At 55.7% G+C, this 23,683-nt stretch overlaps 11 protein-coding genes across 11 annotated transcripts; 5 read left to right on the plus strand and 6 right to left on the minus strand.

Annotated features, from left to right (window-relative positions):
- Nucleotides 1-1,041: 1,041 nt before the first annotated feature.
- Nucleotides 1,042-1,719, minus strand: HRG_03606 (chromo (CHRromatin organization MOdifier) domain-containing protein; the record flags this gene model as incomplete). The annotated part of the gene is made up of 1 exon (XM_044862077.1): nucleotides 1,042-1,719. The coding sequence occupies one exon, from the start codon at nucleotides 1,717-1,719 to the stop codon at nucleotides 1,042-1,044; it is 678 nt and encodes a 225-aa protein (XP_044723103.1).
- Nucleotides 1,720-2,517: 798 nt separating this feature from the next.
- HRG_03607 (reverse transcriptase (RNA-dependent DNA polymerase) domain-containing protein) lies at nucleotides 2,518-4,691 on the minus strand (the record flags this gene model as incomplete). The annotated part of the gene is made up of 5 exons (XM_044862078.1): nucleotides 2,518-3,008; nucleotides 3,092-3,284; nucleotides 3,365-3,771; nucleotides 3,840-4,016; nucleotides 4,067-4,691. 5 exons carry the CDS (start codon nucleotides 4,689-4,691, stop codon nucleotides 2,518-2,520), a joined length of 1,893 nt encoding a protein of 630 aa, XP_044723104.1.
- A 2,006-nt stretch (nucleotides 4,692-6,697) lies between these two features.
- HRG_03608 (uncharacterized protein) lies at nucleotides 6,698-7,009 on the minus strand (the record flags this gene model as incomplete). The annotated part of the gene is made up of 1 exon (XM_044862079.1): nucleotides 6,698-7,009. One exon carries the CDS (start codon nucleotides 7,007-7,009, stop codon nucleotides 6,698-6,700), a length of 312 nt encoding a protein of 103 aa, XP_044723105.1.
- A 1,394-nt stretch (nucleotides 7,010-8,403) lies between these two features.
- HRG_03609 (profilin domain-containing protein) lies at nucleotides 8,404-9,054 on the plus strand (the record flags this gene model as incomplete). The annotated part of the gene is made up of 5 exons (XM_044862080.1): nucleotides 8,404-8,416; nucleotides 8,475-8,490; nucleotides 8,547-8,631; nucleotides 8,707-8,853; nucleotides 8,920-9,054. 5 exons carry the CDS (start codon nucleotides 8,404-8,406, stop codon nucleotides 9,052-9,054), a joined length of 396 nt encoding a protein of 131 aa, XP_044723106.1.
- A 561-nt stretch (nucleotides 9,055-9,615) lies between these two features.
- HRG_03610 (got1/Sft2-like family domain-containing protein) lies at nucleotides 9,616-10,365 on the minus strand (the record flags this gene model as incomplete). The annotated part of the gene is made up of 5 exons (XM_044862081.1): nucleotides 9,616-9,912; nucleotides 9,984-9,999; nucleotides 10,060-10,108; nucleotides 10,194-10,220; nucleotides 10,338-10,365. 5 exons carry the CDS (start codon nucleotides 10,363-10,365, stop codon nucleotides 9,616-9,618), a joined length of 417 nt encoding a protein of 138 aa, XP_044723107.1.
- Nucleotides 10,366-11,410: 1,045 nt separating this feature from the next.
- On the minus strand, nucleotides 11,411-11,983 carry HRG_03611 (YL1 nuclear; the record flags this gene model as incomplete). Its single annotated transcript, XM_044862082.1, has 1 exon — nucleotides 11,411-11,983. The coding sequence occupies one exon, from the start codon at nucleotides 11,981-11,983 to the stop codon at nucleotides 11,411-11,413; it is 573 nt and encodes a 190-aa protein (XP_044723108.1).
- A 316-nt stretch (nucleotides 11,984-12,299) lies between these two features.
- Nucleotides 12,300-12,747, plus strand: HRG_03612 (DASH complex subunit dad4 domain-containing protein; the record flags this gene model as incomplete). Its single annotated transcript, XM_044862083.1, has 5 exons — nucleotides 12,300-12,302; nucleotides 12,356-12,412; nucleotides 12,472-12,516; nucleotides 12,574-12,658; nucleotides 12,719-12,747. The coding sequence occupies 5 exons, from the start codon at nucleotides 12,300-12,302 to the stop codon at nucleotides 12,745-12,747; spliced, it is 219 nt and encodes a 72-aa protein (XP_044723109.1).
- A 623-nt stretch (nucleotides 12,748-13,370) lies between these two features.
- On the plus strand, nucleotides 13,371-15,827 carry HRG_03613 (actin domain-containing protein; the record flags this gene model as incomplete). Its single annotated transcript, XM_044862084.1, has 4 exons — nucleotides 13,371-13,548; nucleotides 13,606-13,926; nucleotides 13,983-15,703; nucleotides 15,798-15,827. 4 exons carry the CDS (start codon nucleotides 13,371-13,373, stop codon nucleotides 15,825-15,827), a joined length of 2,250 nt encoding a protein of 749 aa, XP_044723110.1.
- An 803-nt stretch (nucleotides 15,828-16,630) lies between these two features.
- HRG_03614 (bZIP transcription factor domain-containing protein) lies at nucleotides 16,631-18,069 on the minus strand (the record flags this gene model as incomplete). The annotated part of the gene is made up of 3 exons (XM_044862085.1): nucleotides 16,631-17,059; nucleotides 17,130-17,569; nucleotides 18,039-18,069. 3 exons carry the CDS (start codon nucleotides 18,067-18,069, stop codon nucleotides 16,631-16,633), a joined length of 900 nt encoding a protein of 299 aa, XP_044723111.1.
- A 1,232-nt stretch (nucleotides 18,070-19,301) lies between these two features.
- On the plus strand, nucleotides 19,302-20,047 carry HRG_03615 (MULE transposase domain-containing protein; the record flags this gene model as incomplete). The annotated part of the gene is made up of 4 exons (XM_044862086.1): nucleotides 19,302-19,561; nucleotides 19,617-19,787; nucleotides 19,961-19,978; nucleotides 20,038-20,047. 4 exons carry the CDS (start codon nucleotides 19,302-19,304, stop codon nucleotides 20,045-20,047), a joined length of 459 nt encoding a protein of 152 aa, XP_044723112.1.
- Nucleotides 20,048-22,801: 2,754 nt separating this feature from the next.
- Nucleotides 22,802-23,372, plus strand: HRG_03616 (pterin 4 alpha carbinolamine dehydratase domain-containing protein; the record flags this gene model as incomplete). The annotated part of the gene is made up of 3 exons (XM_044862087.1): nucleotides 22,802-22,957; nucleotides 23,043-23,105; nucleotides 23,172-23,372. 3 exons carry the CDS (start codon nucleotides 22,802-22,804, stop codon nucleotides 23,370-23,372), a joined length of 420 nt encoding a protein of 139 aa, XP_044723113.1.
- Nucleotides 23,373-23,683: the final 311 nt, after the last annotated feature.

The following is a 23,683-nucleotide window of genomic DNA, read 5'->3' on the forward strand; positions in this document are numbered from 1 at the left end:
CCCAACCCCTGAAGTGCAGATGAAACAGCGTCGACGCTTGGGGTGGGAGGAAAGCGTCTCAGAATCGGCCCCTGGGTGTTTCTGTTAGACGACGACAAGGGACACTGGCGAGTCGTGTCAGGGAGTGTCGGCGACGTCGGATCGGGCAGCGTGATTCGTTTGCGGCAAGCAGATTAAGGGCGGGCCAGTCTATTGTCGCTGATGCACCATGGCGTTCCGGCTGGGTTGGCCTGCTGGGTTGGCCTGGGCCGATCTGAGATCAAGGCAACGTTGGGCACTGTTGCTCTGGGGAGAGAGGGCCTTGTCCAAGGACGGACGAAGATTGACGAGGCGGTGTGACGGGAAATGGCCCGATGCGTGGGGGGTCGAAGAGCTGCACGTCGCCTCCCGCTGCAGGTACCGATACTTGCCCTAGCGGCCTGGAGCCAAAGGAATCAAGGACCCAAGCCGCCGGTTCCTGTAGCAGTACGTACATGCATAAACATCAAACTCCAAAGCGTCGAGAGAGACGTGCCGCCCCGATGGTCCTGCAAAGGCGTAGCAATATTATTGCCTTGGACCTTCCTTGGCTGTGTTTCAATATCGATCGTGACGCGGCGCTTGGACAGGGGCGTCAATGGCGTCGCATCTCAGTCTGTCGGGTTGGCCAAGCTGTAGTTTCACAAGCGTCCATGCACGGGACATCGGACAAACAGGACATTGCGGATGTTTGGGCTTCGGAGAAACATGCTGTCGTCTCTCTTTTAGCAGCATCGAGCATCCGTGAGCGGAAACCAGAGGACTACAATGTGACCGCTCTCGGCCAACGAAGGGCCGCACAGCCGGTCTCCAACCCTCCATGAGTCCATGAGTGTGAAAGGCCTCTAGTGAGTTGATACAACTAACTAGTCCCTATGCTGTTTACTATCAAGATAGAGAAGAAAGAAAGAAAGAAAGAGAATCTACTACATGAGAGCACAATAGCATTTTATAGCTTCGAGCCAATGGAAGGTTCTAGAAGCTAGGCGGCGCAGCCGCCGTTAAAGCAACTTGCCTGTTACATTACCTCCTCCCTTCCAACGTTTCCTCTTCCGGGGTCGTGGCAATCTGTGGCAAGATGACTTGAGAAGGTGACACTCCTTTATGCTTCTTCCATTGCTTCCATGCATCGGTGTGTCGAATAGTAGTAAGGGGTTCCCACGTAGGCTGCGAGTAATCATGCCATTTTACGAGCACCTTCTTATGCGTACCTTCCATTCTTTCATCCAGAATTCTTTCAACAAGGTACATCTTTTCGCCGTCCACCAGCACCGGTGGGGCACTCTCTTGATCGAGTTTCTGCGAAGGCAATGGGTCTCCGGGGACTGGCCGGAGTAGGTCGACGTGAAAGACTGGATGGATGCGCCCAGGCACATCCAACCTGTAGGCATGTGGGCTAACTTCCGCGAGCACTTGATATTTGGCATGTAGCCAATCGAGCTTCTTGCAGGGTCGCGATGTTTTGACATTTCTCAAGTTGAGGTATACCCAATCCCCAGGCTCGTATCTCGGTGCGGCTGTCCTGTGCTTGTTGGCTTGCGCTTGCTGTATTTCCTGGGCCATAGCTATCGCTGCTTGCGCAAACTCCGTGGCGTCCTGTAGTCTCTGAATAAAATCCTCCGCTGTCGCTTCCCCCTGCGTCGTGTCTTCCGTTCTTCGATGCTCAACTAATTGGATTGGCTCGTTGTGGTAGCCGTGCATGAAGAAGAACGGACTCAGTCCGGTGGAGGTTGCTTCCTCTCGTTAATAGTCGCCATCGCGATTGGAAGCAAGTCTAACCAGTTCTCCTGCAGATAATTCGTCCATATCCGAAGAATCCTCTCTACCTCTTGGTTCATTCGTTCTGTTGCACCGTCGGTTTGTGGATGGTACGCCGTCGACAACCGCTGCTCGATTCCTAGCATCTGACAGAAACTTTTCCACATACCACTGACAAACTGGGGACCCCGATCACTGGTTATAGCCGTTGGGATGCCATGGACAGGGTAGTGTCGTTCGAAGAGTCTTCTTGCAACCGCTTCTGTGGAAATATCGTTCAATCCTTCGAGTTCGACGCCTTTGGTGAGTCGGTCCGTGACCACCATGCAGTTCGTCGCGCCATCTTTCCCCGACGGTGGGAGGTCAGTAATAAAGTCAATGGTAATTTCGCTCCATATGCGTTGCGGAATAGGGAGCGGCTTTAGGAGTCCTTTCTTTGTATCCTCCAGATGGTGTTTCGTCCGCAAACCTCGCAGTTGCGCACAAACCGACGTACATCGCTAGCGGCACCCGGCCAGAAGAAGCGTCTCGACAGAGTCGAGTACGTGAGGTCCCTTCCAGGATGTCCGGTGATATGAGAGTCGTGAGTTTCCTGGATGATCTTTGTACGTAGCGGCTCCGAACCGGGTATCCAGACGCGTTCTCTAAAGCACAGCAGGCCTCTATTGTCTAATGAGCATTCTGAAATGCTGACAACCTTCTCCTTCTGTAAGTCTGTTGGCACACTCTTCGCTCCATCTGCTACCAGCTTCGTGAGTTCTTGATAAAGCTTGTCTTCTTGCCGTGCGGCGTGCCACAGCTGCTGTAACTCCTCATCTTCAAATATCCTGATCTCTTTCCGAAGTTGATTTCCTGGGCACCCTCGGTGTTGGTAGACAATGTCGATATTGGGACCCTTCTAAGGTGATCATTTTGGAATAGCCTCATAATGCGTCCCTTTAGTCGTTCATCGGAGTAGTTGGCCGGCATATCCTGGTCCCGTCGAGAGAGTGCGTCAGGCAATCCGCCCTTGCGGCCCGGCCTCCATTCGAGCTCGAATTGGAACCTGGACAGGAACTCCGACCACCGCACTTGTCTCTCTGTCAACCTCCTTTCCGAGTAGAAGTACCTCAGGTTCTTGTGGTCCGTTAGGATCTTGAAGTGCTCTACTGCCCGTAGCTCTGGTTCCCACTGCTCCAAACATCTGAGAATGGCGAGTAGCTCCTTGTCATGGATAGCGTAGTTCGCTTCGGCTGCCGAATGTTTCTTCGAGAAGTATGCGACAGGTCGTACCAGTCCATCCTTATCATCTCTCTGCAAGAGCACGCCTCCCGACGCGAATCCTGAAGCGTCTGCTTCCACGATAGTCTCCTTTCTGGATGGAAGTGTGCAAGGATCGGGGCCGTGATCAACAAGTCCTTGAGCTTCTCGAAGGCTTCTTCGCACAATTCATCCCAACGGAATGGCACGTCCTTCTTCGTTAGCCGCGTTAGCGCTCCGCTATCACCGAGAACTCTGGCATAAACATCCTGTAGAAGTTCGCGAATCCAATAAAACTCCTCACGGACTTAACATTCGTCAGGGTTGCCCATTCCTTCACAGCCTCAACCTTCTCAGGGTCGACTCGGATCCCACACTCCGCCTCGATGATAAACCCAAGGTATTTCACAGCCTTGACTTCGAATTCACTCTTGTTGATATCCAGTTGCAGCCCGGCGTCCATCAGTCGTTGGAGGACCTTGCCGACCTTGTCGCGGTGGTCTTGCAGGCTTCCAGAGGAGAAGATCAGGACATCGTCGATATATGCTGACACAAAATCGTCTAGGTAATCCTGGAGCGCGCTGTTAATGTACCGCTGAAAGGCTGCTGGTGCGCCTGTCAGGCCGAATGGAACTACCAGCCATTCGAAGGATCCATAGCGCGTTCTGAAAGTTGTCTTTTCCTCGTCGCCGGGGGCGACCCTGATCTTATGGAACGCTGCTATAACATCTACCTTGGTGAACCACCTTGCCTTGGCTATCGTTCGCAAGGTCTCGCTCAGTAAGGGCAAGGATAGCGGTCCCTCTTCGTTATATGGTTCAAACCTCTGTAATCCACGCAGAAGCGGATGCCTCCGCCGGGCTTCTTCACCATAAGGACTGGTGCCGCGGCTGGCGAGCTGCTGACTCTAATAAATCCCTTGTCGAGTAGTTCTGTGAGAGTCTTCCGTAGTACCAATAGCTCCTCGCGGGACATGCTGTAAAGCGGTCCCCAGGGTAGGGCTTCTCTCGGCCATGCTCGTCTTTCAGCACTTCGATCTTCAGGTCCACACCTGGCCGATGAGGGGGCAGCTGGTCGGCCAGTTGCTGAGAGAAAGCTCGAGACCACTTGTGGTACTGTGGTGGCAGCTTCTCCATTACGTCAGTCTTCGGTTTCGGTCTTAGGGCCTTGTCAATATCCGCCATCGTGACCGAGTGAACTCCAATGCCGCCTTTGCGTTTGTCACGGCGTGCTTCTGCTAAAAAGGTTGCGGCCATGACATTAGAGACATCTAGCTGTGGAGGCTGGTAACGTCGTCGGTCTCGTACTTGAACTCCATTGGACCCGATCTCGAGATATCCTTCCTTCGCATGGATGTGAACATCCTGGTCTTCCATCCATCGTTTACCCAGGATCATATCCCAGTTCAGATCGTCGATGACGTACATGAAAACACGATGCTGCTGATGTCCATCGAGGTCGATCGACACATACGTGATCTTGTCGATTTTGACCTCCTTGCCGTCTCCCGCTGCATTCTCCAAGATGCGCGGCTGGACGCGTATATGTGGCAACTGGAGAGAGTGAAATGTGCGCTTGCTAACCGCGCCGTAGCAGAGGCAGCCATAGTCGACAAGAGATGGCACGAAGTCTGTGCCGTTCACCCTGACGTCTGCTATGAACGGTTCTCCGTCCATTTTTGCTTTTCCGCTCACATCCCATTCTCTCACAGCCGCCGCGTGTCCCTAGTCTGAATCTTCATCGTTATGAGAAGAAGTATCGTCTTCGGCGACCTCGGCTTTAGTGACCGCTGGTCGTGACGGGGTCACGGCATTGACCTGAGTGCGTCGGGTCGTGTTTGCGGGTCGGATAGGCGCAGCCAATGGACAGCGCTCGATTCTGCAGTTGTCTCTTCCACAACGGAGGCAACGCCCTTCACGGTAACGGGCGTCCATCTCGGCCTGGTCGACCCACTTGGCACGCTTGCCCAACAGCGCTTGGTCTTCTGGTCGCTTGGATTGGTAACCATATGTGTTCTTATCACTGCGGGTGCGCGCAGCGTTCACTTTCGCGGATGCTTGTAGAGTTGGTTCCCATTCCATCATATCCTCTCGTCTAACTTCGGTTTTCTGGCCAGGCTGTTTCTGGGCAGCCTGGCCTCCATGATTCTGGTGGTTGTCATAGTTGTCCGAACTCTTTGTGTTGCCTCGAGGCCTTTTCCACTGACCCAACAATTCCATCTGGCTGCTCAGCGAATCGCACCTCCTCGCCAGCCCAACATAGCTGCTGATGGCAGAGGGTCAGAGCCTATGAGGGCTGCTTTCATTTTATCGTTTAGTGCCTCCTGGAGTAGGAAATCTTGCTGTCATCTGGCCAATACTCGGCGTTGGCATTGGCGATCTCCTCTCAAAGCGGGGTAAAGGACGTGAACGGTTCATTCTCTCCTTGCTTAATCGAATGCAGGTTGCGTGTAGCTCTCTGCTTGCGATCCCTCTCCCGTACAGCAATTCGAGGCGGTTGAGTAGTTCAGCAACATTGAACGTTTTCTTCTCGGTTTGCATCTCCACAAATGTGGTCACGTTGTCTTTAGCCTTGCCTTCTAGGCTCATGAAGATGTACATAAAGTGGCCTTCTGCATCTCCAAGGGCTTCTTTGTCGACTCGTAGCTTTCCTTCGGTTTCTAGTTTCCAGCTTCGCCACTGGGCCTTGTCGCCGCCGAATTTCGGTATGTCTCGTAATTTGGGGCGCTTGGTTGGGTGAGGGTTGTGAGTGGCGACCACACGAGTGTCCTCAATGGGGACAGCCGGGGTGACAGATGGCGTTGGCTCTAGGAGTTCAGACGAACGGGCTTGCTGGTGTTGTTGGAGTTCCAGGGCAATAAAACGTTCTTCAAACTGGGTGTTTCTTCGGGAACTCTCTTCTCTCAGACTTCGTATCTCGGCAACCAGGGCGCTGAGGACGTCCGGCTGCATGTTGTTGTTATCTTCGGCCATCGCGACTTCGCTGAACGCTAATAGTTCGACGGGACTCAGTTTGGTGTCTTCAGTGTCTTCGGTGTCTTCGGTGTCTTCAGTGTCTTCGGTGTCTTCAGTGTCTTCAATGTCTTCAGTGATCTTGATAGTATGTGAAAGGCCTCTAGTGAGTTGATACAACTAACTAGTCCCTATGCTGTTTACTATCAAGATAGAGAAGAAAGAAAGAAAGAAAGAGAATCTACTACATGAGAGCACAATAGCATTTTATAGCTTCGAGCCAATGGAAGGTTCTAGAAGCTAGGCGGCGCAGCCGCCGTTAAAGCGGCTTGCCCGTTACAATGAGTCCATGACCATGTAAACGATTTCAAAACTTGAAGGCTTCTGGCATGAAAAGCAAAAACGCGGGAGAGACGTTGTTGCTAAGCTGCGCTTCAGTCACTTAGTCGGTTGAAAAGGAAAGTGTCTGTCAGTCTAATATCTCTGCGTTATGGTTATATGGTATAGTAATGAGAGGAACCCGCCAAAAGCCGGCCGAGCTTAAGCTCCAGTAGAGAGCTCCATACAGCGACAAGAGCGCTCTCTATATACACGTCTAGTCCTACACTCTCTACCCGCGCTGTAGGCCTCTGCATATCAGTAAGGCCTTTAGAGGTGGTCAGGACCTTGATAAGCAGCCGCCGAAACGGTCGTTGATTCGTCAGCGGACTATCTTATAGCTTCTCGTTTCGCTATTCCTTGAAGATGCCGCCCGGGGTCCTCGGAAACCCGCCGTTTCTAAAGCGGCCGGCGCCAGCGACCCCAGCGCCGGTGCGGCCAACACGGCCAGCACGGCCAGCACGGCCAGCACGGCCAGCTGTGTTACGGGCATTGCCGGGAAAGGGACCGCCGATGCGGCCAACGCCAGCACCAACAGCGCGGCCCTGGCTAATACGGCCGGTGTTGGCGCCGCCAGCAGTAGCAATGCCTGCCGGGTTGTTTGCCGCTCGGTTGGCGGCAACCAGGCCAACGACGAGAGTGAGGAGGGTGATTGAGATTTGCATTTTGGGCGGTAGCTTGCTTTAGTGAGGATATTTAAGTGATGAGAAGACTTGTAGGGCTGGGTTGTAGATGTGGACTGAAGACGATGAGGATGAGATGCCATCAATCAGTTCGAGGTTGGCTTCTTTATAACATTTCGCGCTCTGCTTGGGACCCTGCTGACGAGTCAAGTCTGGACAGCGAGTGTTTGACTGAAGCTGAAAGCCATTCGTCCAACTCTGAATAACTGATAGAGACCGTTTCGACTCTGGAGATGCCTATGTTTGTTGCGTGTGAGTCGGGTCTTTGCGGGGAGACACGGAAGCAGAAAGGGGACTCTGCACAGCTCCAGACATACAAGGCGCCTTCTTTGATATTGCGAGCCGACACCAGCATCGGGTGCTTAGTGTAAGGTCGACGGAATACTCGGCGCGCAACGACCCTGGGTTCCGCGAAGCTATTCCCAGCGCCTTCTACCACGCAACGTGTTTCACAGCCTACACCTTTGACAAGTCGAGCGCACTGTCTTTGAGTTATCAACAGAAGTATATAGGCACGTCTACGCTCGCAGAAGATAATCGTATTTTGGCCCGGATTCCAGACTGAAGCGGATGCGGTTTTACGGTAACCAGACAAGTCGCAGAGGGCGAGCTTACAGCTCGTGTACAACTCGAGACGCCGCGGTTCGAGATGTAGATATGTCGTTAATGCTCGCTCTGCCTAGGGGACTTTTAACTGTATATTAAATAACAGGTTCTAGTTTGACCAACTTGTGTTACTACGCCGAGGGAGGGTTGGAGAGTCATTGTACGGGGCGAGAGACTGAGAGTCTAGAGAGAAGCGCCGATATCCATTATCCATTATCCGGCCCAAAGCTATCCAGGTTGCCCCCGCACTTTCCCGAAGGCTGTTTATGCATTGTGGCCCCGTTTCCTGGCTTCTATTTTCGAAGCTGCCCATGTTCTAGAGGTTTCAGGATCCCCTTTCCATCAGTCAACTGCCCTATTTACGGCTTCCGAGATCCTTACGTCACTGCCCTGCCAGAGGCCCATCACAGTAGTACCTAGGTACAAAGCTACCTGACGCATGGTGGGGTCCAGCCGGACGGATACAATCAGTACCCCTCCTTTTTGAAAACCCGCGGCGGGGCCAGGCGTCTGGGCCAATCGCTGGCCGCCGTGACCTGACAATTTCAACGGGGCCTCTCTCGCCTCTCTCAACAGCTTCATCCCACAGACCAACCCGCCCCGAGCTTCCCTCCAACCAGGCCGCTTGCTCGTCGACAGAGATTTGCCGACGCCATCATCTCGTCTCTCTCTCTCCCCCGCCGCCGTCTCGCCCCCCTACTTCTCCTCCCTCCATCCTCGCTAGCCCTTTCCGTACCCGTCGGGCTTCTGTCCCCCAATAGCACGCAACCATGTCCTGGCAAGGTTGGTCCACCGCCTCTTGCGCACTCCTGAGCCTTTGCTGACCGGCGCTCGCCCACAGCATATATCGACACCAGGTACAGCCGTCCACTTCCTTCTAAGCGGGACAATGTACTGATGGGACGACAACCAGCCTGGTCGGGACTGGCCATATAGACAAGGCTGCCATCATCAGCGCCGCCGGCGACAGTGCGTGGGCCGCCTCTGGCGGCTTCCAAGTATGTTGAACATGACCTGCCAAAATCGCGCCATTCAGGGATACAGCCGAGGCTAATGCCCTGCGCCTGGAATAGCTCAAGCCTGAAGAGATGAAGGCCATTGCCGCCATACTTAGCGGTGATGATGGCGCGAGGGACAAGGCCTTTACTGAGGGCCTCTTCATCTGCGGTCAACGATACGTCATGCCTCGAGCCGAGGATGGGAGTATTTACGCCAGATCGGTACGTCTTGCCCACTGCCATGGAGATGGCGTCAGCTAATGTCTTGTTCTTATTTCTTATCGACAGGGCCGACTCGGCGTCGCCATTGCCAAGACCAAGCAGGCAATCGTCGTTGGCCACCACGGAGAGACCCAGATCGCCGGCAACGCCACTTTGACCGTCGAGGCCCTGGCCGACTACCTCATCGGCCAGAGCTACTGACGAAGACGTGCGCATGTAAGATAAACATGACGGGGCGCTGCTAGGGCGGTGGAGATGTGGGCAACATCGCATCAGGACACAGCTGGGGCGTCCAACCGCCCCATCTACTGGACCGCTGGTCAAGTGCCCCCGGAGACTTCGCTACAGCGTGGAGAATTTGAACCTTGAGCATGTGCGCCGAGGCATGGGAATACATTGCTCAACTGTTTTAAACATCATCGGAAGTATTGTCTGTCCTTGAGAGATTCTGCATATAAGCAATCCAAGTGCCTGTTCGGTTCAACCCAGTCCACGTGCCTTGTTCTCGGCAAGTGAACCTGGCCTGGGACTATGCGAGGACGTGCAGAGCTCCCACCGAGGCTATACATACCGTGATGTGTATTCATCACGCGTCATGGTCTATGATCCCGGTCCGCCCATGCAGCCTGGATTTTTCATTGCTAGAAGGGATTCGATCCCAACTCGCATCGCACAGTCCCGTTCGCCAAATTCAGCGCCAGTCTGTACAATAGAAGCAATCGCCGCGCTCGCTCGCTCGAGATCCGGGTGATGCGAGCGCCTTCATACCGGCAGCTCGGCGTTTCTCCGCCCCAGGCCGATGCGGTCCACCAAGACGCCGATATAGGGCCCCACGACGGGCAGGCCGCGCGCAAAGCCGGCAATGGTGCCCAGAAAATCCCCAAAGAGGACGACAATGCCGTATGCCTCGACGATGAAGCCGACAAAGGTCCACCGCAGAAGGATCAGGGCGAGGCCGACAAAGAAGGCGGCCGTGCCTTTTGCTTTTTGCTTGCGCGCGAAGAAGAGGAGTGTCTTTTGCGGGCCGATGATGATTGTCAGGCCGATGAGGAAGAGGATCTGCGGCGGGGGATGCTGTTTAGCTCCTGTGACGTCGCATCGGGGGACTGGAAGGAAGAAGATTTTCGTACATTTCCCATGGCAAGCCTTGAGAAGATGAGTTAGCGGCAGCCGGGATCGTCAGCCTCGGCGCGGAGCAGGGCTTACATGGCACGGTCAAAAAAGAGCATGACTCCGCCGATGAGGAACAAGCCTCCTGCAGAGCAAAAAGAGAGGGCGAGGACACAACATCAGTCACCGGTCGCGCGACGTGCCGAAGCTTCTGCAGGATGCATACCTACCGCCGGAGCAGAAGACAACCCCAATCTCTAAGCAACAGTCAGCCCCTATCTAGAGCTCCGTGGGGAAGGCAAGGCCTCTGTTCCTGGGCCGCGCGCGGGGCCCAAGACGAGAAGACGGGGGAGGAAGAGACGGAGTGAACGTACTCTGGGAATCGGAAAGCCACATGGACATGTTTGCGGTGTTGCTGGTTTGTTGGGGATTGATTCCCGGAGAGTTGGTGGTGGTGGTGTGTTGTTGGCGCGTTGCGAACTTTGTCGTGCGCGCGTCAAGCTATCAACCAGTATCTCGTGTAAAGCTCTTGTGTTGAAAATAGCAGCGGCGGCGTCGGAGGATCGAAGTTCGGCATCGGTTTATAAAACCGCGTTCGAGGACACCTTGGCTTCCTTCCAAGGCCGGGTCCCTTTTTCCTTGACTACAGCATCCGACGGAGCTTTCGCGTTGGCCTGCCAAACGCTATGGGCTTAGCGCTGCCTGGCCGTAAGTCCCAGCAAGGTAATTACTGTATTATGTACATGCCGCGTTGGGCTTTCGGGATCCGGATATTGTGTAGTGCCGAGCTGCGACCAAAGTGGAACTAGTCAGTCCAGTTTTCACGCTGCAGATTCGTCCTTGCCATCCATCTTTGCATTCTTTCTAGCCTGGCCATTTTACCCTCTCGGTGGGCTCTTCCAAACGCATGCCGATGGCGAACATTGCTTGCACTCGCACCAGCGTGATACAGTCCTGCTAGGATCGAGAGGCACTTCGTCTACGAGCAGTGCTGCGTACGATCACCGGCCGCAAAACCTCGCAATTCAGCGCTTCAACCAAGTGGTTTGATTGCATGGCAGCGACGTTTACTTGATTGATCCAAGCTTCAATCTGCCGACCAAGTCGTTTTCAATCCACGACCCACGTTATGTACATGCCTTGACGGCCGGGCGTTTCGTCTTGGCAACTGAGTCTCGTCCTCCATACGTTCTCGGTACACTGTCAATCAGGCAAAGAAAAGACCCTTGCACGATCACGATTAAGCCGGAGCGTCATTTGCCATCTCTGTGCCGAAAGGCTGGCGATGTATAGTTGAGGCTTGACTTTGTTGGTCGGACACTCTTGGACGTCATGCTCGGCTTCGCCGTGTGTGTCTGCCGACCTAGTTGAGACGCTCCCACGGCGCCGTCTTCGCTGCGATCCTGTAGTACTTGTCTAGATGACCATTGCCACCCCGTGCTCGCCATCACTTCAGTACGGTGTGGGCGCCGCGCGCTTCGAGGAACTGCTCGGCAGTGGGCTGCGGCAGAGAACGGATCAAGCCAAACACCTCCTTATTGTGATAGCGCATCCTGGTCTTGGGGTCGAGGTAGGACGCGGGGAGGCCGGTGACATCGCAGTAGTACTTGGAGTGCGCCAGGGACGGCGCCGACTCGATGTTTGTGTAGGTGGCGCTCGGGGCGGTGACGGCGGCTGCAGCGGCGCCAGTCGGCTTGAGTGTCTTCTCCAGCACGAGCTTGGACAGGCTGCGCGAGGCCTGGGCGAGGTTCGGAGGGTTGCTGGCGCCGGTGGCGGGCGTCGAGGTGCCGCTGGTGGAGAGGCCGTCGTCGGCCGGGGTCGCGTCGCCGCTGACGTCCTGGGGCGTGGCCATGGCCGAGGCCTCTCGCTTGGACGCGTCGCCGACAATCGTCTTGAGGTTCTTGTTGCGCCGCTGGTTGGGCCGCCAGTTGGGGTTGCGGAAGTTCTTGTGGATGGAGTGGATGTCGAGCTGTTCGATGAGCTGCTGGTGCGCGAGCTGGGCCTCGGTTGGAGCGGCCATGATTCCGACGCGGGCCGGCGTCGCCAGGGTCAGAGAGAGATGGGTACGTCGTCGCTGCGCAGGATGAAGAAGATGTGAGAAGTGATCCAGCTGCAGGCGAAGGATCGAAGGAACTAAGGTTAAGACCACGACGAGCTTTCGCTGCCGAGGGCGATTCTGCCGTGTCTCACCGCCCGTCCCGGGATGGTTGCTTGAAGTATTAATACAGTACGTACGTAGCGATGCCATCAGAGCACAGTACAAACGGTGGTACATGCACGCGCATCCACGGCCCAAGGCAAACAAAACACGGCCCGCGCCATTTGCAACTCACGACATGGTAGGCATCAACGACTGCGGCCCGTCATGGCTTCAACTGACCACTGAGAGCAGGAGAGTCCTCACGAGCACCAGCAGAACCTCCTGCTGTCCCGCATCATCACCAACGTGGTACCATGCACTGGCCTCCAGCTCGCCAACACGCCCAGCTGGCTGACTGGACAACGCAGGAGAAACTCAACGAGGCTGTCGTCGTCATGAACAAGGGCCTTCAAGTAAGCCCTTGTTCTCAGACGCTCGCCTCCATGGGTTGACTGACCCCATGCTCGCAGGAAATCAACATCCAAAACATGAACGTCGAGCTCGTGGCGCAAATGTTCAAAAACTACCAGTCAAACGTCCTCTTTCACCTCGAAGGTACGTCGGGCCCCCTGGCACCGCAGCTGTGAAGAAGTTGGAATGACGAGCCGGGCGCAGCAACGGACAATCTCAAGCCCCCGTCTTAGCGTTGTCAATTGGCCAGAATCGGGCTGGACTGAGGAGCGCCGTGTCCCTCTCAGGCACGCTCACGCGCTCACTAAATCATGATTCACGCAGCGGCGAGGCAAGTTTTTGTATTCGGAGTCATGTTTTCTATCCAGTATATGCATCAGCATCGAATGTGCAGCATTTTAAGGTTCTTTAGGAGGTAACGCAGAGACGACTGAAATACGTGCTATAGAGGGGGAGAAGTCAGTCCCTCACCGGTAGAATCCGTACCTGGTATTTTCTGTAAAGAGAAATGGAGCGTCTTTTCCTCTCCGAGCATAATCGAAAAGTAGCAAGCTGCTTGAATAGAGCTGCGTTCAAAAGTTATTGTCTCGATAGCTGAATAGGCCTACGACTTGCGCTGCAGGTACTTGCAATTCCAGGTGGGCCGTGCTTCACCCAGGTCTCACCCACGCGCAGCCTCGCAGCCTCGCGCTGGCCCTTCAGGTCCGCCTCTGGCCTCTCGTTGCCCGCTAAGTTAACTACTCAAGCCCCAGCTCCGGATCAATTGGCGCCCACTCAATCCGCAACTCGAACGCCCAACCAAGAACCTCAACATGAAAATATAGTCCTCCCTCCCACCGCCAATCTTCTCCACGCCATGGCTCCCTCCGCCATCGACGACAAGCCAGCTGCGGCGGCGCCCGACAAAACGTGTCCGCCCGCCAACATCTCCCTCGTCAAGGAGACTCGCTTCGAGAAATACATTCCTCCGCAGCATGACGGGCGCAAGCGAGCTCTCGAGAACCCCGGCGCCGCTGCCATTGTCATCGACAATGGTGAGCTGCCCTGGGCACCAGCGCATCGCGTGAGCCGGCACTAACCTCGCTGCCCAGGATCCTCTGCCGTCCGCGCGGGCTGGTCGTTTGAGTCCTCACCTCGCTTCGGCGTGCCCCCCATAATGTCCAAGTATCGCGACCGGAAGCTCGGCAAGACCTTTTCCTTCGCCGGCCACGACTGCTACGCCGATACGACCGCCAAGAGTCACATTCGAAATGCCTTCGAGGCCGGCACCGGCATCGTCAGCAACTGGGACGTCATGGAGCATGTCCTAGACTACGTCTTTCTCAAGCTTGGCATGAACGAGGCTGACGGGGCCATTGACGTCCCCATTGTCATGACGGAAGCCGTGGCAAACTTGCCATACTCTCGGAAATGTGAGCTCTGAAGCACATGCCCGCGCTTTCTCCCGCCCGCTGACGCTCTTCCATAGCCATGACGGAAATCATATTCGAATGCTATCGTGCGCCGTCCCTGGCATACGGCATCGACTCCTTGTTTTCCTACAGGCACAACCAGGGCAAGACCGGCTTGGTCATCTCGTCGTCTTATACCTCCACCCACGTGATACCCGTGTACAACTCCAAGGCAATGCTCGCACAGGCGACAAGACTCAACTGGGGAGGGTACCAGGGCGCCGAGTACCTGCTCAAGCTGATCCGCCTGAAGTATCCTGCCCTTATGGGCAAGCTGAACGTGTCCCAGACAGAACACATGATCAGGGATCACTTTTACGTTTCCAAAGACTACGACGACGAAATCCGAGGCTATCTCGACTGGACTGGCCTCGAGGACAGGGACGTCGTCATCCAATATCCCTATACCGAGGAGGTCATTGTGCAAAAGACTGAAGAGGAGCTGAATCGGATTGCAGAGCGGAAAAAGGAGAGTGGTCGGAGACTGCAGGAACAGGCTGCTAAGATGCGCCTGGAGAAGCTGATCAAGAAGGAGCAAGACCTGGAGTACTACAAGAACCTTCAGAACCGGATAGCGGACGAGACCAAGAAGGAGACGCGGCGCCAGCTCGACAGCCACGATATCAAGGACGAGAACCAGCTCGACAAGATTGTCAAGGAGCTGGAAAAGTCGATCAAGAAGGCCCGCACAAAAGACGTGGGCGGAGACCAGGACGAAGGACAGGAGCAGCCTGACTTTGGGCTCCTCGAGATCCCCGACGACCAGCTGGACGAAGCTCAGCTCAAGCAGAAGCGGCAGCAGCGACTCATGAAGTCTAACCACGAGGCGCGGGCTCGAGCCAAGGCGGAAAAGGAGGCAGAAAAGGCGCGGTTTGCCGAGGAGGAGCGTCGCGACAACGACCGTCGCGACAACGACCTCGACGGCTGGCTGGAGGATAAGCGACAAGCGCGGCTGCGGACGCTCCAGAAAATCAAGGAGCGCGATCGTCTCAAGCAAGACCTGGGCAACCGCAAGTCGCTCGCCTCGCAGATCCGCATGAAGAGCATCGCCAACCTGGCCTCGGACAATCCGACCAAGAAGCGGCGGCGAGGTGGTGACGACGACAACTTTGGCGCGAACGACGACGACTGGGGCGTCTACCGGCAAATTGCCGTGGGGGAGAACAGCGACGACGAGCAGGAGGAGGAGGACCTTTCGTCGTCCCTCAAGCAACTTGAGCAGGACCTCCTCAAGTACGACCCGGAGTTCGACTACGAGCAAACCCAGGAGGCCCAGTCTGACTGGTCCAAATCGCTCCTCCACGCCTTTGCCCGCGGCCCGCGCCCGTTCAATCAAGCCTCGCAGGCCGAGATCAGCCAGATCCACCTCAACGTGGAGCGCATCCGCGTGCCCGAGGTCATTTTCCGCCCGTCCATTGCCGGCGTCGACCAGGCGGGCGTCGTCGAAATCGCCGGCGACGTGCTGACGCAGCGCCTGGCAGGCATGCCCGGCCGCGACGACTTTTTGCGCGACATATTCCTGACGGGGGGCAACACGCTGTTCCGCAATTTTGACGACCGCATCAGGGACGGACTGCGCGCCCTGCTGCCCGCCGAGGCGCCCATTGCCGTGCGCCGGGCGGGCGACGCTTGCCTGGACGCGTGGAAGGGCGCGGCTGGGTGGGCGGGCTCGGCGGCGTGGAAGGAGGCGCGCATCTTGAGGGAGGAGTATCTGGAGAAGGGCCCCGAGTATATCAAGGTAAGTCGCTCGTCGTCGTTATCCCCTTTACGCAAGACCATGCCGTCTTGTTGATGCTGCCGTTACTAACGCCTGTTGCTTCTTTTCACCATAGGAGCACGAAATGGGCAATTCGTATGCGTGATGTGTCCGTGGAGTCGGCCGGCATATCGACCGCCACTTGGGGGAGTTGTCTTGGGTTTTTTTTTGGCCCTGTCTCATTGTCTAACAGGCAAGACTGCCCTGTTCGCGTTCGCCCACTCTAAGAAGAAACAAGGAGACGAACAAAGGGCCCCGGGGGGGTGGAGACTGTGTCATTGTCATCGGCCCGCGGGGGAGAAGACGGCTGGCCACACCATCATATCCCATTGCAAGGCGAAGATTCGAGGGATCCCAGGGATTCCAGGCCACGGCGACAATCTCAGTGGGGATAGGGCAGATTTCTTTCTTTTCTCTCATCAATCGAGGGACTCGAGTCAAGCACCACATGCGTTCTTAGCTAGGCAAAGACAGGGACAAGAGAATGAGGAAGAAAGAAAATCCTTGTACACGAAGCTATGTGAACCTGTCAAACGAGGACGCCCCCCTAGAAGCAGGTATCCTCTTGTTTCAGCGCCGCCATATAAAGCCCCCCCTTTTGCCCTCCCGCCACCATATTCTCTCTTGTCAACAAAAAAGTCCTCCGCAGCTTTGCCGGACAGTCCTCTCCCCCCCTCCTTTCCCTTTCTCTCCTCATTCCTCCTACATACAAATCACGTCGGGTAAAACAAATGGGTGAAATGAGACTTGAGAAACGCCGGGGTAGTGATGCCGCCGGCCGACATTGGTGCAAGGACAACAGACCGGAACGCCGCAGTCATGGCCCCGGAGGAGACCACTGCTCAATAGACCATTCAACGCCATCAAAATAAGCAACGGGAGAAGCCAGTTGTTGGGACTGGGCGCGTCCTACGAAGACCGCGCCGACCCTTCCTCGGACTGAAGCTGCCTGTTGATCTCGTCGGCCGTCCGCGTATCCTCTTCGCCACGATTGGGGTATGCCTGCTGGTTCTCGGTTATTTGCTCCTGGGCTGCCAGACCGGCCACGGCTTGCGCGACGGCTTCGAGGGGGGTTCCGACACCGGGGCCAGAGGGGGCCTGCTCCGGGCCAGTCACCGGAGGCGGCGGCGCCGTGGGCTGGGAAAGGTTGATGTTGGGCGGTGGTTGAGGGAACTCGCCCTGGAGGTCGAGAAGCCTAGACTGCAGGTGGATGACATATTCACGGAGCGCGTAGTTTTCCGACTGCATGGCCTTGAATGTCTGCTCCATGTCGTTGTACTCGCGGACTTGCTGCTCCAGTTTCTTTATGTAGCCTTCTTTGCGCTGGCGGAATGCTCTCTGGGGTGACGGCAGGTTAGCACCGAGTGATGGGCCCCTAGGAGGTCGACGTCGAGCAAAGGTTACTAACCTGGGCTGCCCTGTTTTGCGCAGCGCGCTTGGACTGGGACAGCTCGCGCTTTGCTTTGCGGCCGTCGGGGACTACGACCTGCTCCGGGGCCGTGGAGGGCGGCGCGGGAGCTATGGCAGTGGTGGGCGAAGGGGCCGAGGACGAGGCGGGGCTGTGGCCGGCAGGGACGGGAGCCATGGGCATCATGTTGGGGATGGGGGCTCCGTGAGCGGCAGGGCCTCGGAGATCGGGGTGAATGTGGGCCTCGGCTTCGGGCTTGGCGGCTATGGAGCGAGCGGCGTCGCGTGAGGCAGCGGCCAGCTCGTCGTATCCATTCGCAGGACGCGAGGGAGGCGAATGGGACGGGGCGGCCCTCGAGTCGGCGGAGCCCGAGGCAGACGACGAGGGATCAACCTCGTGGTGCTGCAGGAGCTCGAGCTGTGCGCGCAAGTGCTGCTGCTCTGTATTGAGTCAAGGGGCGCAAAGCCGTCAGTTCAAGGCCGATGTTTCTCGCTGGCGTGGTGAGGCAATGGCAAGAGAAGAAAAGGGGGGAAATTGGCGAGATGCGACGGCGGCGGCGACGGCGGCGGCGGCGGAGGGGGCGGAGAGGAGCACAGATCGAATCGGGGCGGCAGGCATCCATGCATGCGCCAACCGCCGAGCCGAAGGAGCTAGCAGGCGAAGAAGGGGAGATGGGCCAGGGGGGGAGAGATGAAGCGACGACGGACGATGGAGGAGGAGGAGGAGGAGGAGGGGGAGGAGCAGGAGGAGAGGGGGAGGGGGAGGGCTTTGGAGCCAGTGGGCGGTGATGCAGGCGCCGAGGACGAGGGCAAGCCAGGGGTTGTTGTCGCGTCAAATTGGGCTCGCAATGGCCGGCAATGCGAGGCAATGGACGATGGAGAAGGCCATGGAGAGTAAAACTGAACTGACCTTGGTTGCTGGCGCCCGTTGTCTGCTGCATTGCTTTGGGATTCTGAGTCAGCAGCAGCAGCGGTCGGTCGTCGATGGCGGAACGAGGATTATTACTACGCAAGAAGGGCTTGCTGACGTGAAGAAAAGCGAGGCAGAGGCAGAGAGGCGGGCAGGCGGAGGGGAGAGGGCCGTGGCGGGGGACGAGGATTACGTAACCTTGCTGGGGTGATAGCCTCGGACCGATTCGCGGTACGTACCTTTCTTGCATGCTCGGGTACAATGTGGAGTAATCAAACATACACTCCTGATTTTCAAACATACACTCCCGACCTAAGCCCCATTTGGAAGAAGACCCCGCCACCAAAATTTGGCGCGCGCTTTCCCAACGCCCTGGCTTGCCGTGACCATCGCCGCCGCCCACCCGCCCAGCCACCTGCCTTTTGGCCGCCATCTGCATTTTCGCAATCATCAACAATTGAAGCTATCACCACTTGACTCAACACAACAGCAACGCCGCCGCCGCCTACCGCAATAGTCACGTCTAGTCAATCGTCCCGATGAATTCGACCGAAAGCAATACCAACAGTAGCACCGAGGCTATCACGGAGATGTCTTTCGATACGTATGATGAGGCGCTTGAAACACTCAAAGCTACGCAAGAGCTCCTTGGCTACGTCGTAGTCGTTGCAAATAGCAAGAATACCGGCAAGCCTAGGCGCAAGGAAGCCAATATCCGCTGTGAATACAGTGGTCAGTATAGGCCCTGGGACGAGGCAGAGGGTATATACAAGACGTCATCCAAGAAGTCGGGATGTGACTTTCGCTGTTACATCCGCTTCTACCGACGTTGCAATGCATTCAAAGTCACCATCAAGCACGGCTCTCATAACCACGAACCTCTATTTGAGCCAATTGCTAACCCCATCGTCCGTCAACGAAGCCAACGCAAATTCGGCATCGAGCGTCTTCATAGCCTCGTCGAGGGGCTTAGCAAGAACGTCAATAACAAGAGCAGGGATATCGTGGATGCTATCCGACAGGAATATCCTGAGCTCCTTATTACCGATTCTGATATACACTTCATCCAGCTGCAACTTCGTGCCTTCCGTTACGGCGCCTCTACATCTACACAAGCCTTCCTCGATGTACTCAAAGATGCTAAAGCAAAGGGGGAAATCAGCTACTATGCAGTTGACCGTGGCCCTAATGGGAAGGTTTGGAGGTTTTTCTGGACATACGATGACTGTATTGCTGACTGGAAGCGTAACCGAGCTCCTTATCATGGATAATACGTATAAGGTCAACCGCTTTAACATGCCGCTTCTACAGATCATTGGCACAACAGGGCTACACAAGAGCTTCAGTGTAGGCTTTGGCCTCACTGCCAAGGAAGACGAAGGCGCGTTCCAATGGATCCTCTCACAGTTGCGTGAGGCTGGTCGGCAGGCTGATATTCCGGACCCGGGCGTTGTGATTACCGACTTTGATACCGCCCTGAAGAACGCCCTTGACTCTATCTTCCCATCAACGCAACAACAAGTGTGCGTTTGGCATATGATGAAGAACGTGATCCTTCACATCAAGAAGAAGTGGAAGGATCCTCGATGGCACCGAGATTGGCGGAGATAGGCCAGAACAGGAGACTCGCCTCGCTGCAGCAGCCGCTCTCGACGACCCTATACAGGCAGATAATGCCATTGACGAGGACCGACCTATCGACCGTGCCACTGATTACCAGATTCAACATGCCTCACAACTGGCAGATCAGTGCGTTGAGCAACAAGATGATCGTGAAGATGACGATGGAAACCCAATACTACCCCCGGCTCCAAGGCGGACTTTTGAGCACACAGCTGACGGTATCCGTGATGCCTGGGTTTCAGTCTTTAGGGCTCGCACGGCTGAGGAGTGCAGAGATCAGTGGGATCTACTCTGTATAGAGTTTTCGGATCAGCCAGGTAACCCTAGCCCTAACTACCCTCCTACTCTAACCTTTACTAAATAGCTCCTCTTATAGCTCTCGTTAATTACCTCCGTACAACCTACTGGCCATGGCGTGCCCAGTTTTCCACCTACGCTATCCAACAGTACCGAAATTATAACATTACGGTAACTTCCCGTGGAGAGCACACATCACGAGTTGAAGTCACGATTACGCAACCGCTTCATTGACCTCCATCAGCTACAAGAGCACATCAGAGGGCTCGTTACCCATCGGCAAAAGAAGCATCGCGAGAAGCTTCAATCCGAGTTTGCAAGAGCTAGAGTTGAATGGGCCAAGCAGACGATTATGAAGTCACTGCACCGAAAAATTGGCTGGCAGCCGATGAAACAGATCTTCAGGCAAGTTAGGCTAGCCTGGCTGAGCTTGCCGATAATCGAGGCATGCCTACGATTTGTACGGGTGCTTTCACGATGCAATGGGGGCTGCCCTGCCGGCATACAATCCGCGATTTGATCCAGGCTGACGCGGCCGCCCTTATACCATTGCATCTTATTGATAACCACTGGCGGGTTTACGGCGTGACTGTAAGTATCTTGCTCCAGCCATAAGTACTATACTAATTTACTAGCAGCCTGAACAACAGCAATATATCGATGCAGACCACGAAGCCGATCCTGACGTTGTCCAGCCTCGCCGGCGTGGAAACAGTAGACGCGAGGTATCCTCCACTAGAGGCATCTACGGGCCGGATCCTTAGTGCTTGGGAGCAAGAGGAGCATAGAGCCAACCCAGAGCTCGTATCACGGCCACCAGAGACGCAAAGAAGAAGAGGAAGGGCACAGGCACCACTATCATGAACAAGAGGTCGAATACACTTGCTTCCGTGAGCAGCCGGGTTGACGATCTTGCCCAGCAGATCGGTGATTTCATCAAGTCACAAGCAGCAGCAACGCCGGTGCTGTTATCACAGGTGCCCTCACTTCCACAGGTGCCGCTGGTGTCACAGGGATACCAAACGACGATGCCCTCACTTCCACAGCCGGCGCCGCCGTCACAGGGATACTATGTGATGCCACCGCCTACACCAATTGTGCCTGTATACGTACAGGCGCCGGCGCCGTCACAGTGGCAAGAACCGCCTCCTCGTCACAGGCACATCACGACGGCTTCATGTGGGCACAGCCGCCGGCACAGTCTCACGAGACGGCTACGGAGCATTTCCAGCAGCTAGGGGATCAGAGGACACGGCACCATACAAAACTAGCAGGCAGGCCGGTCACAAATTCGTTCCTTACGTGCCTCGCCCTCCGCCGCGTCGGACGGATCCTTCCTCACAGTCACAGTCACAGTCACAGAGGTAGGCAAAGACCTTCCGCCATTATATGCATATTGTATATATATCGGAAGATCGATCGGGCCGGGCTTATTGATAGCTTCAATTGAATGACTCTAAGGGATGCATCTTCCGGCGTTGGTAATAATTGCAGATAGAATCCATATATGTCAGACAATAGTGTCCCACACCTCGCACGTGACAGCGGTTGATCTTTGTGGCATCAGTCAATTGATGAGAATTATCTAAAGAACAAAGGAAAGGAAAAGAATTGGATGCACACATTCGTGCAACAATATATACCCCGATCATTGCGGCGAAGCCTGGCGCAGCAGTGGCAGTGATCGAGCATAAGGTTTCAGGAACTGACACGGGCGTGATATGCGACAATATATCTAGGCAGGCAGCCGCGGCAGCGGCGTTGGGAAAGCGCGCGCCAAATTTTGGTGGCGGGGTCTTCTTCCAAATGGGGCTTAGGTCGGGAGTGTATGTTTGAAAATCTGGAGTGTATGTTTGATTACTCTACAATGTGCTTCCAGGCGGCAGCTTCTTTCTTGGCGATTGCTGCATGTTCACTTGCAGCAAAAGAAACTGCTGAGCCTGCACAGATACATTTCACATGCCTAGCCTCTCTCCCGCTCGCTCTCTTTCGTCCGCGAGGAAGAATGGCCGAAGAATGGCCCGAAGACCGGCTGTGGCACACCGTCTCCACCTGTATTACTCAGCTCAAGCTAGTTTGTCAGCAGCAGTCGCACGAAAAGATGTGCCTCGGAAGCAAGTTGCCCAACTCGGCCAAGTGCCTCGACGACCAAAGGGGAAGGCGGCAATTGTGTGCTACGCACTGTACTGTCCAGTACCGTACTGGGCATTCGGAGATTCGGAGAGCTTCTTTCCCGACGTAAGCCATTGCCGAATACAGGTAATTACAGGACACTACAAAAAGATACAAGTGCCTCCATCATCGCCGCGACTCCGGCTCCATAATCCATCATCACTTCTCAGCCAGGATGCCTACTGGTATGCATGAGGGAGTCGTGCAGTAGCCATAAAGGCAGGTAAACAGTCAACACTCAACGGCCGTCCGAAGCCCATGACTCCACGTGGCCTGGCTGTCCACAAATGGCTTCTCTCAAACAGGCTGCAAGAACAAACGCTTTGTTGCGCCATGAATCTGCCAAGGGCCTGCCAACGTTCGGCAAGGAGTAGCTTCTCCGTAAAAAGGGCCCGTTTCCCTCTTTCGAGTATGTACACTATCGCCGTACACCCCAGTACCTAAGCTAGGTAGGTAGGTAGTCAGCCAAGTGGGGGGGGGGGGCGTCGGGGGGTCGAGAGCTCTCCCTCTCTAATACCGAGTACCTGCACACATAACGCGTGCCGCCTGAGCGTCTCATCACAACCCTCGCGGGCACTATCATGTCCCGCCTGCTCTCGAGGCCAACACGTCTGCCCCCTCGCCTCTCAGCCTCGCTGCTCGCCCCGCCCGCGCGACAGTCCTCGTCCACCATGCAACAACCGCGTTTGTCGTCCGGCACCGACGCCGACGCCGTCGCCCCCGCCCTCACGGCCCTGCTCTCATCCTCGGGCGGCCGCTGGACGCTTGCCTCCGACGGCCAGGCCCTGGAGCGGAGCTTCAAGTTTAAGACGTTTGCCAAAACCTGGGTACGCCTGCTCTCTCTCTCTTCGTATCCATCAACCCCTGGAGTGACCTTTTTGCATGATTGCTTGTTGACAAAATGTGCACAAGGACTTCATGACGGCCGTGTCCCTGCAATGCAAAATCAAGAACCACCACCCCGAGTGGTCCAACGTATGCTCCCCTCTCTCTTCCCTCTTCCCTGCTTCCGGACCGGCAGATGACCAACGGCACGACTAGGTCTACAACACGACGTTTGTCCGCTGGACCACGCACAACCCACAAGGGCTGTCCGAAAAGGATATCAGCATGGCGACCGCCTGCGATGTCATCGCCAAGGACTTTGGGGAGCTGGAGCCGGAAGCCCCCAGCGGCCTGGCCAGGGAGCTCGCCGGCAGGATGACGGCAGCAGCCAGTGACTGCTGCACACCGAAAAAGTGAGTCAAAGTAAAAGGATTGTCTCGCCAGGATGCTTGCCATTTTCTATGGACGACTTGAAATTGTTCTATTTCCATTTGTCCAGACCTTGCGCGTTTACACGTCTTGGGCACGTCGCTTCACGCCTGCCTATCATCGACGTTCTTATCCAGCCCACCAGTGGTCTCCAAGTAGCCTCTCAGTTCCATCTAGGACTTGTCTTGTCGCACGCCTTCTTTTCCGCCAGCAGAGAGCATCAAAGACGTTGATAACAATCAACAGTCCGAGAGCCTCGGTATTAGTGACTGCCCATTCAAGCTCCCAACCAAGTGCCG

The sequence above is a fragment of the Hirsutella rhossiliensis genome (genome assembly GCF_020360975.1).
Source record: "Hirsutella rhossiliensis strain HR02 chromosome Unknown scaffold00003, whole genome shotgun sequence".
NCBI lineage: Eukaryota > Fungi > Ascomycota > Sordariomycetes > Hypocreales > Ophiocordycipitaceae > Hirsutella > Hirsutella rhossiliensis.